The sequence below is a fragment of the Oncorhynchus nerka genome, linkage group LG22, assembly GCF_034236695.1.
Source record: "Oncorhynchus nerka isolate Pitt River linkage group LG22, Oner_Uvic_2.0, whole genome shotgun sequence".
Classification (NCBI taxonomy): domain Eukaryota; kingdom Metazoa; phylum Chordata; class Actinopteri; order Salmoniformes; family Salmonidae; genus Oncorhynchus; species Oncorhynchus nerka.
The window spans coordinates 51,150,269-51,165,057 of record NC_088417.1 but is presented as its reverse complement, the minus strand read 5'-3'; the positions used below and the strand labels follow the sequence as shown (position 1 = coordinate 51,165,057).

Sequence of the window (14,789 nt, the reverse complement as noted above, 5' to 3'; positions counted from 1 at the left end):
AGAATGTTTCTAGAAAGCTAGCATTATATCACATGAATAAGGACATTAGCACCCTTTAGCGCTCTAAACGCAACATTAGTGCATTTTATAGTTGGGTCACAGGACTCTAATCTCATGTGGAGCACAGCATAGCATATACAACCAATGCTACCACAGTTATCCCCCCGGAGGACTCACGTTGGCATCCTGTGGCATGTGGTGGTCATCCTGCACTGCCTGCAGCCGGTTCTCAGTCACCCTCAGCTTCTCCTCCAGGCTGTAGAGCTCCTGTCTACTCTGGGCCTCGGCCTTCTGCAGGGCCTTGTAGTCCACCATCTTCTTCTCAGCCAGCTCCAAGCGCTCCTGGAGCTTGTCTCGGGCGCCGTCCTGCTCCCCCTGCAGCCTCTCCAGCTCGCCCACCCTCAGCTGGGCCTTCTGGAACTTCTCCCAGACCTCCCTCAGCTCCAGGGCCTGCTGGTCACTCCTGGCCTTCGTCTGGGCCTGGCTATTCCAGTTCTGGCTGTTCTCGACCAGCTGGTCCTTGGCATCCTGCAGGCGTGAGCGCAGATCGTCACGCTCCTTGGCCAGCATGGCTGCCTCGATCTCATGCCTGGTCTTGAGATTCTCCAGCTCCAGCTGGTGCTCCATGCGCAGGCTCTCCAGTGTGGTCCTCAGCTCCTGGGGCTCCTGATCCTGGCCTTTGGTTGAAATGCTGGACAGCGAGGCCTTCAGGTCCTCAAGGGAACGCTGGTGGTCGTTGACCAGGGTGTCCAGCTTGACCTTGAGGAGAGGGATACAAGATTAGAGAGAGAGAGAAACCTACATTTCCAAATGAGTAATTTAATTCCCTTTATGTTCTGAGAATAGTGCCTCTCACCTTCCAGTTGTCCATCATCTCCATGTTCTCTGTAGAGGCCTGCTGGACTTTCTGCTTCAGCTCAATGATCTCCTGGCTCTGTTTGTCCACCGTGGCTTTCAGTTTGTCTGTCTCCTCCTGGCCCGTTGCCACTGCAGCCTCGTACTTCTCCCTCAGCTGGCTGCTCTCCTTGTGGTGCTCCCGGCCTGCCGTCAGGAGCTGCTCCCGGAGCAGAATGGTTTCCGACTTGGCCACCGGCCCCTGGGTGGAGTCCCCGTCCTTGGCCGCATCCCGGAGCCGGACCTGGAGCTCCTCGATCTCGGCCCGACGCAGAGCCAGTTCATCCTCCAGCTGCATGACGCGGCTCTGCTCCTCAACTGTGCTTTGCTGTGGAGGCAGAGTGAGAGAGAGAGAGAGAGAGACCATCATTGCCTTAATGTGGTTTGAGTCATTACTGAAACAGTCAGGAGTATCGTTCCCGTAACAGAATGACCGGATACTGTCAGTCCTGTAACGGGGATGACGTCTTTGGCATCTTTCAAGCACCAAGCGTCCAAATAAAATACTTGATTACAGCATGCAGGCCCAGGAAAAGAGGCCTTTTGAGAATCATATGAACGTACAAGCTGGGCCAGCAGACTGCTCCGCATTACAGTGGAAATCCCTTGGTTTGAGGAAATGCTTTGCTCGCAGACATCAAGAACAAGTTGAGCTTTTAAAATCAGCAGGTGCAATACAACCTAATCAGAAGAAAGCAAGCCATTCTTTGCTATTTTGTCACTAAAGAAGCCAGGCAGATGCACAAAGCCCACACAGAAACCCCCAGACATAACACTACACATAGATAGGCAATCACTAGGACCACACATAGCAATTAAAATGTGACATTTTCAAACATCCAATTAAAAATGACAGAACTCCATGTTTGGCAGAGCAGACATAATGACACGGGGTGCATAGTATGTTAATACAGACCATTGAGGCAAAATCAACGCTACAGTTGATAGGTTTCTAGGAAAAGTAGTTATCAAAAAAGGCAAGATTGACTTCGCAACATCAACGTCGTCAAAAATAGACAACTGGGAATCAAACAGTTTAGATAGCTGAACGAAACGACGAGTCCATTTTGTTTCACCTTGGTTCTCTTACCCAACCTCAATGGTGCTGCATCAAGTCTGCGTCTTCCCTGTAGGTAAAATCAGTATATTTGTAGCTCTATATAACATTCATGACCCAAATGTGCTAAGTGTGTTTCACCACAAAATGATTGTGTGACAGTATATATCTGTACATAACTGTATAAGGCAAGATTTTGATCCTCAGCAGAACTTAATGGAAGTTTCACATTGGTGCTAATTCTAATATTATGCCACCAATTTAACCTCCTTATAAACTAAAGTTACGACATCAACAGTGGAAACGACGCTGACTACAGCTGACAATTGCTCCAGCATTACACCCTGCGAACTCAAACAAGATTTTTGTGAGTGGGCGGCAAAAGGAACAAGGAAAGAGAGCCAAGAGAAATAGAGCTGAGAGCCAAGAGAGAAATAGATAGAGGCTGTGTCTGGCACACTATTCCCCATAGAGCACATATGGCTCTTGTCAGAAGTAGTGCATGATATAGGCAATAGGGTGCCATTTGAGACGCGATAGAGAGGTTTTCTATTGGATGTGAGGCCAATTGTTCATTCATTAATGAAATAATCAATTCAGGTTACACTTGTGCAATTTGTTTGCCTGACTACTCAGACTCCTTGTTCCGGCCAAACGCTACACCACGTCCACAGACATTCGTTTCTTATCCGCAATGAGTCTGGATCTGAGTACCTCTCTGACCCATCACCGAATGCGAACACATTCAGGGATTTCTGATTGGTCCAGAAACCTATGGGTTGGGTCAGAGCCAGAACACACGTAGGTAAAGTGGCGGTTTGAAAATTCGTCATTGGCTTTGATACTCTGATTGGTTAAATTACTTTGTTTTGTACAATGCCCCACGTCACCACAAACAACGTCAATGATGGCAGTCTCAGACTAAAGTATTTAGCAACGACAGAATAGCGGAAGAGTTTAGTGTGAGTCATCAGGCTTGAAATTTGTTTCTCTCAACATGAAACCTAATATCTGTACAGAGCATTCCTGGCATTGGTAAATAAATCAGGGCAATGGCACCCAATTCTGATTGTAGTCTATGCCGTTAGATGAGGTAACTGACAGGATTTTCTGTATGAGTGACTGAGTTTGGAGACAGGTGCAGGGCAGGAATGATAAGGATTTGTGCTGCAAGTCCCACAGCAACCAAAACAAAAGATACAGGGGAGAAGAGCAAAGAAAATGGATACAGGCAGGGGCTCTAGGATGGGCTATCAGTTACCCGATTCACCTCTAATTCTTTCTGAAGCTTTTCTGCTCTCGACTTTTCGAGGAACAGATTCTGCTCAAGCTGCCGAAAACGGGCATGCTCCAATTTCGTCTGAGTCTACAGAGAGGAAAGGAGAACGGAGAGAGACCAGAGGTAGAAAAAAAGACAAGACACAGAAACCTGTACAGATTGAAGAGGCTGTGTGAAAAATACACATCACATGGGATTTTCTGTAACAGTTGTCAAAAGATTGGAGGAGGATAGACATTTACATTTTAGTCATTAGGATTAAGTGCCTTGCTTAAGGGCATATTAGTCAGATTTTTCACCTCGTCAGCTCAGGGATTCAAACCAGTGACTTTTCCGTTACTGGCCCAAGGCTATTAACCACTTGGCTACCTGCCGCCCCTAAACATTGAAAATGTGAAACGTCCCTGTCTATCTTTCTCACTTCTTGTTTTAATCACTATATGTTTGGCACAAGCTTTTGGTCACTCTAACCTAACTGAGCATCATAGTGTCGATCGCTACCAGCCTACTACTCAATAACTTTCACATTACACTATAGAAAGAGCAAAATTCGATCACTTTTGCTAAAGTAATCTTACAAAACACACATTCTCATACCTTCAAAACATGTTTATCAAACTATTGATCTAAGCTTTTTACCAAATGGTAGATAAATACCTCAAGGTCTCCTTTGGTGATTGACTCTTCCTCCACTCTGAACTGAAGGTCTTCCACTTTCCTGTAATAATACGTCGGCCACAAGGTGTCAGGGAAGTGCCACAGAAGAGCATCACGACCCAACAAATGGTTTCTAAAACAATTTACAGTACAGTGACTGCATACATTTTTGACATACATATTTGAGCCCTCCTCTAAACAACTGAGCTACACAGTACCACACCTGGTTCAAATACATACGGACAGAGCATGAAGTAGAACTAAATAGGTGTGGGTACTCATTTCATCATAAAAGGTGCCAGTACTCCAGCAGTAAAAAATTAGAGGAGTCGGACTCAGTACACTGTATAGGAAAGCATTGTCCCACTTCAAGAACTGCATACAGTATGTCAATTCAATCACTTGAGGTACACTTGACTGAGCTTGCCCTGTGCAATGGAATAGTCCCAAAAGTGCTAAATACTCCCACCCTGAAAACTGGTCAGGTTAAATGAAGCGCACTTTAAGTATGTGAAAGTGTTTGACATATGTATTTGGCACAGGTCTGATCACAGCACCGACAACCATGGATCCGTTCCAAATGGCTACCCTATTGAAAAAAGTATTACTATATAGGGAATAGGGTGCCATTGGGACGCATATTATCTCTTTTACTGGAACAATAGATTCTATTCACAGCTGAAAGTTCTACCAAAGATGGCTAATGCAGCTAGCTAATAAAATGTGTATTTTAAAAGCAGGGCATATGAAAATGACAATGCCCTAGCAATGTTCTTCTGAGTACCATAAATGGAATAATAGAGGGGATTTTCGCACTTGAGGAAGGTTTAAGCATTGGTTTCAATTGCCGAAATGACAATAGTAATATCCTGTTGTCATGAAAGTGGATATATATATATATATATATATATATATATATATATATATTCAATTGCTCTGAGCAATTTAGTATTTATATATTTTTGTGCCACAAATGAATCATTCCATAGAAATCCCTGACAATGTACCTTTTCTCTTCTTCAAGCTGATTGACCAGCTCTACTTTGTCCTTCTGAGTGCTTGCCAACAGAGTTTTGACTTGCTGGAGGTTGCTTTCAGTCTCGGTGACATACTGTAATCAGAGAAAAAAACATATCAGGGATGAGCTATACCATGCTATCACTGAGTGCTTTGACAAGTTCTCAGTAAATACACTTACCCATACTAATTTAGGCCTCGTTTACATCTACAGTGAAGTGTACAATGAAAAGAAACATTGATGGATGAATCATGTTTTATTTGTCAAGTTGAGTAGATTTCTTTGTGAAGTCTGTAGATTACACTATAAGGGGCAGTTTCCCAGAGGGTCGTTCCACCTTAATAAAAAGCACAAGAAAGAAGATTTTCGACAGCCGCCATCTCAGATTGTTCTGAAATCGTTTCTGTTGTTAGGAACATATAAGATTAGCATTCCTGCAACATTATTTTGATGAAATATAATGTGATCTCTGAATTAAGCTAATTGATTGCACCCAAATCATCACTTTTAATTTATAGGATTCTTATAAAAGGACCAAACCTTTTTCTAACAATGAGTTACACATTTTCAAAATCTATCAGTCTGACAAGTAGTATGGAGCTGTGACGCTGAATTTTGTTTCTTCATCCTATGTTATGTATTCTCAGTGAATTTTGTGTATCCCATCCAACATCCTAATGTTACCAGGTTCTGACCACTACATGGTGCTGTTCCTGCTATTAGGATTTTTTTTTTTTTTATGTATTTTCACATCTCTCCAGAGATGTTCGATCGGGTTCAAGTCCAGGCTCTGGCTGGGCCACTCAAGGAAATTCAGAGACTTGTCACGAAGTCACTCCTGTGGTGTCTTGGCTGTGTGCTTAGGTTCGTTGTCCTGTTGGAAGGTGAACCTTCGCCCCTGTCTGAAGTCCTGAGCGCTCTGGAGCAGGTTTTTATCAAGGATCTCTCTGTACTTTGCTCCGTTCATCTTTGCCTCAATTGTAACTAGTCTTCCAGTCCCTGCCGCTGAAAAACATCCCCACAGCATGATGCTGCCACCGTAGACCAGAGAATCTCGTTTCTCATGGTCTGAGAGTCCTTTAGGTGCCTTCTGGCAAACTCCAAGTGGGCTGTCATGTGCCTTTTACTGAGGAGCGGCTTCCGTCTGGCCACTACCATAAAGACCCGATTGGTGGATTGCTGCAGAGATGGTTGTCCTTCTGGAAGGTTCTCCCATCTCCACAGAGGAACTCTGGAGCTCTGTCAAAGTGACCATCAGGTTCTTGATAACCTCCCTGACCAAGGCCCTTCTCTCCTGATTGTTCAGTTTGGCAGGGTGGCCAGCTCTAGGAAGAGTCTTGGTGGTTCTTAACTTCTTCCATTTAGGAATGATGGAGGCCACTGTGTTCTTGGAGACTTTCAATGCTGCAGAAATGTTGTGGTAACCCTGCCCAGATCTGTGCCTCAACACAATCCTGTCTCAGTACTCTAAGGACAATTCCTTTGACATCACGGCTTAGTTTTTGCTCTGATATGCACTGTCAACTATGGGACCTTATATAGACAGGTGTGTGCCTTTCCAAATTGTGTCCAATCAATTTAAATTACAACAGGTGTTCTCAAAACAAGCTGTAGAAATATATCAAGGATGATCAATGGAAATAGGATTCACCTGAGCTCAATTTCGAGTCTCATAGCAAATAGTCTGAATGGTTTTGTTAATAATAAAAACCTGTTTTCACTTTGTCATTATGGGGTATTGTGTGTAGATTGATGAGGATGTTTATTTATTTAATGCATGTTATTATAAGGTGTTAATGTAGCAAAATGTGGAAAAAGTGAAGGGGTCTGAATACTTTCCGAATGCACTGTATATACTGGTTGTTGGGGTGGGATTGGTGTGGGGTGTGGAGGGTCTGTGGTTGGCTTTTGTCCATTTCTTTGTCTTACTCATCGTTAAAAAAAACTTTGGATGTTAGGTACTATAATTGAATATTATATTATTAATAATTATTGTATGCTATCAATTAAAATGGCCAATTTGGGTGCAATCAATTAGCTTAATTTCTCAGAGATCAAATTATATTTCAACAAAATGTTTCCGTAATACTTATCTTATCTGTTTTTAACTACAGAAACGATTTCAGAACAATCTGAGATGGTGGGTATCATGGCTTGCTGAAATTTTAAATAAAGGTAAATATATATATATATAAATGACATGGAACAACCCCAGACACAGATACTTTTTAGTCCTGGACTAAAACAACTATTTCAATGGAGAATCACTCAAAGCACACCCCGGGGCGAACCAGAGCACATTAGATATGCTTTCCTGCAAGTGTGTGTTTGTGTGTGTCAGTCAGTTCCAATGATGTACAGCACACACTACTACAATAACATTATTTCAGTGGATAATCACCATTGAGAACGCTTTTTAGTCTTGGATTAGGCTTAAACTGGCTGGGAAACCAGCCCTGTATGTTGTCAACTTCCATATCTAACAGATGAATATGTCTGACAGATATGCAGTTGCTTTTCTCTTAATTCAGTCAAGAGCCCTGTCATTGCGTGACTCATCAACATCTGCAGACTCATTGGGATGACATATTAGGATATTTCCCTGGTTGAGTCATAGAGTGGGTGCTGCTGATTTGGCTGGTGTGAGTGTGTAGTCTGCAGTGACCGTGACAGCATGCAACTACAGATGTAGGATCTTAATTTGAGCCAGTTATTTACAGCAGGAAAATAGTCCTGCACCAACAGGAAATGTGAATTATTATGTGGATTATAATTATTGGATTTTTTTTGTAGGGCTTGATATATTTTGAAGTGGAAATTACAAACCTTAGAAGCCTTTTAAAATCTTGAATACACTACAAGTTTGCATTTCCTGCTGTGCAAAAACATTCTCAGCAACAAAAGAGTGATCAATTTAAGATCCTACATCTGTATAATGACAACCTATTCCCTATGTAGTGCACTATATAGGGGATATGGTGTCAATTCAAATGCCCCTTTTCACTGCACACGACATGCTCACACTCAAGTGCACTATATAGGGAATATGGTGCTATTTTGGAGGTAGCCACACTGTCACCACTGTCCTTGCACGGCCCCAACGGCTTTTATGGCTAATTACCATCATCATCACCCGTGTTGGAATTAGTTACTTGGGAAAGTAATATATTACTCGTCACATTTAACAAAAGTAAAGTGTTACTTTACAATATTTCTTTGTGTGGAAAGTACTGCATTATTATTAGTTAAATTACTTTGTGTTAGTTTCATGAAAAAAAATCTCAATCTCAGTTTGTTTGACTGTCGGAGGAGGGAGCAAGGTAAGCCGCGCATGCTCTACCAAAGATAAGCGACTAACTAACTCAGGTTTGATCACTAGTTTCCCCTTTCATCTGTGGCGCTGCTTTCCTGTGCTAGTCTACAAGTGATATACACCGAGAGTAGAAAACATCAAGAACACCTGCTCTTTCCTTGACAGACTGAGCAGGTTAAAGCTATGATCCCTTATTGATGTCACTTGTTAAATCCACTTCAGTCAGTGTAGATGAAGGGGAGGAGACAGCTTAAAGAAGGACTTTTAAGCCTTGAGAAAATTGAGACATGGATTATGTATGTTTTCCCCTTCAGACTGCCTAGAAGGACAGCATCCCGGAGTCACCTCTTCACTGTTGACTTTGAGGCTGGTATTTTAGACTGACAGGTTTCGGAAGAAAGATCTTTGTTTCTGGCCATTTGGGCCTGTAATCAAACCCACAAATGATGATGCTCCAGATACTCAACTAGTCTAAAGGCCAGTTTAATTGCTTCTTTAATCAGAATAACAGTTTTCAGCTGTGCTAACATTATTGCAAACAGGTTTTCTAATGATCAACTATCCTTTTAAAATTATAAACTTGGATTAGCTAACACAACGTCCCATTGAAACACAGGAGTGATGGTTGCTGATAATGCGCCTCTATAGATATTCCTTCTTTTTTTTTTTATCAGCCGTTTCCAGCTACAATAGTCATTTACAACATTAACAATGTCTACATTGTATTTCTAATTAATCAATTTGATGCTATTTTAAATGGACGAAAAAATATGCTTTTTTTTTCTTTTTCTAAGTGACCCCATATTTATTAACTTTAGTGTGTGTGTACATACAGTTGAAGTCAGACATTTACATACACCTTAGCCAAATACATTTAAACTCAGTTTTCACAATTCCTGACATTTAATCAGAGTAAAAATTCCCGGTCTTAGGTCAGTTACATGCTGACCAGACCGACTTATTTTAAGGATGTGAAATGTCAGAATATTAATAGAGAAAATGATTTATTTCAGCTTTTATTTCATTCATCACAATTTAAAGGGAATGCTACCAAATACTAATTGATATAAGCTTTTATTTCTTTCATCACATTCCCAGTTGGTCAGAAGTTTACATACACTCAGTTAGAATTTGGTAGCATTGCCTTTAAATTGTTTCACTTGGGTCAAATGTTTTGGGTAGCGTTCCACAAGCTTCCCACAATAAGTTGGGTGAATTTTGGTCCATTCCTCCTGACAGAGCTGGTGTAACTGAGTCAGGTTTGTAGGTCTCCTGGCTCGCACACGCTTTTTCAGTTTTCTATAGGACTGAGGTCAGGGCTTTGTGATGGCCACTCCAATACCTTGACTTTGTTGTCCTTAAGCCATTTTGCCACAACTTTGGAAGTATGCTTGGGGTCGTTGTCCATTTGGAAGACCAATTTGCGACCAAGCTTTAACTTGATGTCTTGAGATGTTGCTTCAATATATCCACATAATTTTCCTGCCTAATGATGCCATCTATTTTGAAAAGTGCACCAGTCCCTCCTGCAACAAAGCACCCCGACAACATGATGCTGCCACCCCCATGCTACACAGTTGGGATGGTGTTTTCAGTTTGCAAGACTCCCCCTTTTTCCTCCAAAAATAACGATGGTCATTATGGCCAAACAGTTCTATATTTGTTTCATCAGACTAGAGGACATTAATCCAAAAAGTACGATCTTTGTCCCCATGATTTTTTATGGCGGTTTTGGAGCAGTGGCTTCTTTCTTGCTGTGGGTCCTTTCAGGTTATGTCGATATAGGACTCGTTTTACTGTGGATATAGATACTTTTGTACCGGTTTCCTCCAGCATCTTCACAAGGTCCTTTGCTGTTGTTCTGGGATTGATTTGCACTTAGCGCACCAAAGTACATTAATCTCTAGGAGACAAAACACATCTACTTCCTGAGCGGTATGACATCTGTGTGGTCCTATGGTGTTTATACTTGCGTACTATTGTTTGTACAGATGAACGTGGTACCTTCAGGCATTTGGAAATTGCTCCCACGGATGAACCAGACTTGTGTCTACAATTTTTTTTCTGAGGTCTTGGCTGATTTGTTTTGATTTTCCCATAATGTCAAGCAAAGAGGTACTGAGTTTGAAGGTAGGCCTTGAAATATATCCACAGGTACACCTCCAATTGACTCACATTATGTCAATTAGCCTATCAGAAGCTTCTAAAGCCATGACATAATTTTCTGGAATTTTCCAAGCTGTTTAAAGGCACAGTCAACTTAGTGTATGTAAACTTCTGACCCACTGGAATTGTGATACAGTGAAATAATCTGTCTGTAAACAATTGTTGGAAAAATTACTTGTGTCATGCACAAAGTAGATGTCCTAACCAGCTTGCCAAAACTATAGTTTGTTAACAAGAAATTTGTGGAGTGGTTGAAAAACTAGTTTTAATGACTCCAACCTAAGTGTATGTACACTTCCGACTTCAACTGATATACACAATGGATAGTCTATTGGTCACGTGAGTGTACAGCATATTGTACTTTCACTGTAAATATGTAGGCTATTACACTTTCAAATTAATTTGATTGCGTTTTTATATACTGTCTTTTTAAGCACACAAGCAAATTAATTTCCACCTGGTGGGATAATAAAGTTTTCAATTACTTTCCCTTTAAGGGGCGCAGGTTAGTGATTTTCATCACATATTGTTTTGGAGGCAGCTCTGCAGATTGGCCACTAGCTGGCACAGCCACAGTCATAACATCTGATTTTAAACCCATCCTTAACCCTAACCACACTGCTAACCCTAAGGCCTAACTTTAAATTAAGACCAAAAAGCAAGTGTCTGATTTCATAAATTTTTACAATATATCCAATTTTGGCCCATCTAGCGGAAATCGCTCGGTTCTGCCTCAAGGACAAGACTAATCTCAATAAATGTCAAATTGCTTAATAAGAAGCATTAGAAGAGCCAAAATGAATATAACCAATTGAACGACATATTGCAGGATAAGTCAATGTTAGAGTTTACATAGCTGGCCATAAATGGATGTTTCATGTTTCTTTTTGGATTGGTTATGCAGGCTTCTTCTTACCCATCCCTTTCTACTACAGATAATAATATGATTAGGCTATATCTTTACATTTAAAAAAACAAGTGTCAGATTGTCAGTTATTCCAATATATTTAATACCCCTGGATCTTCAAGTGACTAGGAAATATGGAAATATAGATTAGCCAAATTGTTTTACATGAGCATAACACAAAAACTAAGGACTAGCCAACTCTGTTACTACACTGTTGTTTATTTATTTTGTTGTCATGGAGCACTGATTGGGCTCAATGCTTCGAGATGAAAAATAAATGCTGCTCTCGGGAATGGCATGCTTTGAGCACTACCGAAAAGTGCTATTTGCATTTGAAAAATGTGTGCCATATGCTACATTTGCTATAGGCCTATTGTTTAGGTTTATGTTGGTGACACTTTGATATCTCGGTAATTTGCAGATGTTTAAGTCTGTCAAAAGTGTGCGAGTTTGAGCATGTGTCCGTTAGAGCTATGGATTTTTTTTTTTTATCAGCACGAATTAGATTGAGCTATAAAAGCGCCACTGGTTGTCTTAAAGAAGTCTCTTTCCACTTTTACGGCTGCTGCGACTGAGTTTTGAGTGAAGGGAATGGGTACTGTCCTGTAAAATGCTTTCAAGTTTTTGGAGAATAGGTTTTGTGTACAGACTGGTGGCTGATTATTGGTCTATATTAATTATCCTTCCCACCGTCTTGATCAAGCGCTGAAGCTTGACATGGTCTTGTGCTCGTATGTTTCCAAAGACGCATGTCAGAACAAAGGACAGCGCACTCTGCAGGACAGATTTATAAAACAGTTGTAGGATATGGCAATCAACATTAAAATGGTTCAGTTTGCGTAAAAAAAACATTGTATGTGGCAGTTTCTTTCTCTTTGCAAGAATACAGTCATTGAATTTCAGTTTGTCTATTTCGATTCCCAGATATCTATACGTGGTCACTCTATCGACGGATTCCCAATTGAACTTCGTAGGGGATAGTGCAGTTTCATTCCTTCTAAAAATCCATTTCAATCTCTTGTTTTCTTAACGTTTATTTCAAGAAAGTTATCTGCGCACCACTGGACTAATTGCGTACCACTGGACGAATTTGACAGTTTCTCTGTCAAAACCTTGGTCTGGGTGGAAAAACTCACAAGAGTGGTGTCATCTACATATTTAAAGAATGTGTGGGCTGGCTCAGAGGTTTTTTTGTTTTCATAGTTACAGATGTCAGGGCTACAGGGCGTAAGTCGTTATTTTCTTTTGGCCTGGTGTTTTTAGGTACTGGGACAATCAGCAACTTTTTCCATAAGTCTGGAATTGTCCCGCTGTCCAGTGACAGCTGGAATAGCTTCTGGAACGGTAGTGCAAGCTGGTTTGTGCATGCCCAGAGTGCCTTCCTGCTGAAGCTGTCTGGACCGTATGATTTTCTTGGGATGACATGTTGAAAGTGTTGTTTGACGTCATCACTGGGATTTGTATATCAACAGCTGGTATGCTGTCTACACTGTCCATGGCCATTTATGCTGCGATGTAAAATCACCCATGTCAAACCTTCAATAGAAATGGTTCAAAACATTTGCAAAGACAAGGTCATTATCGACAGTCATAAAATGTCTCTTTGGTTTGTAACCTGTGATGGTTTGCCAGACTTTCCTACTGTCATTGTCTTTAAAAACATTGTCTAATTTGTCTTTGTAGGCTGCCTTGCACTCCTTGATCTTGCTTTTGAGTCTCCTCTGAACATTTTTCCTTTCCTCTTTACTAGATTAAAAAACACGAGCAGGTGCACACCCAGAAAAATGTGTTTATCTGGAGGTGCTGACTAACGGCAAATAAACTTTTAACTATCAAAATAAAGAAAGTTGCACACTCCATGTATAAACTCCCAACAATTTAATGGGTATTTACCAACATTTCGCATCACTGTGCCTTTCTCAGGGTAATATCATGAATACTTGAACCAGGTTATGGAGACAAACAGTGCAATTAGTGCAAACAATGACACTAGTGAGGGGTGTGTCATAATTATTAAGTTAATTCAAATGAATTAGTGAAACTAATTTTTTTTTTTTTTTAAGTTTATGGCATATTAAATATATTACGCTATTGTTATCATATAGAAACAATTGAATATTGTACATCATATTAGCATCAACATGCATTGTTTAATTCAATTTCACATAATTGTTTCATATTTCATTTCATATTTGTTACATGTAATCTTTTGGTTCAACCTTAATGTATAATGAGCATCATCAACAGGGGGAACATATTTGGTGTACGCTAATAAGCTGTAGAAAGAATATATCAATTTATAAGACTTGTTCATAAAAAAGATTTGTTCATAAGAAGGGCATGAGATCAGTCAATATTCTGACCACTAGGGGTCAATGTTTTAGATACGATATCCAGTAAGCCTCCCTTTGCCGTAGTAGGATTTTGATGTTGCCTCCTTTCCTCTTTAGTGCCACATGATTTAAACACTTGTTTTTTTCTGGTTGATCGTGAAGAACACACAAGAGAAGCTTTGTCTGGCATGCATTTAGCAACTTTCTAGTGAAATAAATGCTAGCTTATTTCCTAGCTGTGTGCCTTTGACAGCATGGTTGGAGACATAAACGTAGGTATGGCTAGCCAAAGGCCAAGACGCTCTCTGTTTCCGCTATAAATACTGATTGGTTGAGAGCACTGGACTTGCTTTCCTTGGCCACGTTAGTTTTGCATCACCAGTGCCCTGGATGGGCGGATTTTTCATATTATTCCATTGCTCCGTAAATGAAATCTCCACCCAAAAAGGGGACTGGGCAATGCAAAAACTAGCATGCACCTTGTCTAGAAAAGAGAGATAACCATGGGAGATAACATTCAGCTTTGAATGGCTTTATGAATGTGAGGCTCAGCTTGCATGAGATTCTGATTCGTCAGAAATAGCTTACTGACTGATTTGTTTATGAACGATGAACATCTCCAGGCGAACCAAAGCGCATTAGAGATGGTTTATTTACAGTTTAGTCCCGGTTATGAGTCTAGTAAGCCAGTCCCCCCAGGATTCTGCGACAGAATGTTTTTGCAAAATCAACAATGATTGTGAATTTGACCAATCGCCTCACCTTTTCAGCCTAAAACAGTGAAATCATCGCAATATTATTGCATAAAACTGACCACAAAAAGAGGGCTTGCAATGTCATGGCACGATGATAAAAACTACCACTCAGGTTACTGCCTACCTGCAGGTGCTGGGCCTTGAGGACACTGAGCTCCTTCTCCACCTCACAGATGTGGCTGGTGGCTTTTGCCACCTCAGCCCGTTCCAGGTCCCTCTCGGCCAGCAGCTGCTCGATGTGCTGCTGTTTCTCTTTCAGTGCCTCCTGCAGCGCAGTAGTGCCTGAAATTTTACGGGCATAGCGCGACGACGTCTCTGTGAGCTATGGAGGGGGAGGGGAGGTTGTGTAGGGGGGAAGGGTGGTTGGGTAGGGGGATGAATGGGGGGAGAGAGAGAGGCGGGAAGGAGGT

At 41.2% G+C, this 14,789-nt stretch overlaps 1 protein-coding gene across 4 annotated transcripts in view; it reads right to left on the bottom strand.

Annotated features, from left to right (window-relative positions):
• Nucleotides 1–14,789, bottom strand: part of LOC115105310 (CAP-Gly domain-containing linker protein 2-like) — a 74,754-nt gene that overhangs the window by 9,565 nt on the left and 50,400 nt on the right. For 3 of the 4 annotated variants that reach the window (XM_065007229.1, XM_065007227.1, XM_029627218.2), the window contains exons 6-11: nucleotides 14,504–14,701; nucleotides 4,895–4,998; nucleotides 3,888–3,948; nucleotides 1,971–2,021; nucleotides 857–1,222; nucleotides 178–759 (exon numbers count right to left, since the gene is read on the bottom strand). In XM_065007229.1, coding sequence (XP_064863301.1) covers nucleotides 178–759; nucleotides 857–1,222; nucleotides 1,971–2,021; nucleotides 3,888–3,948; nucleotides 4,895–4,998; nucleotides 14,504–14,701 — 1,362 coding nt within the window. The remainder of the gene's footprint in view (nucleotides 1–177; nucleotides 760–856; nucleotides 1,223–1,970; nucleotides 2,022–3,887; nucleotides 3,949–4,894; nucleotides 4,999–14,503; nucleotides 14,702–14,789) is intronic. The other variant, XM_065007228.1, reaches the window with a different exon arrangement.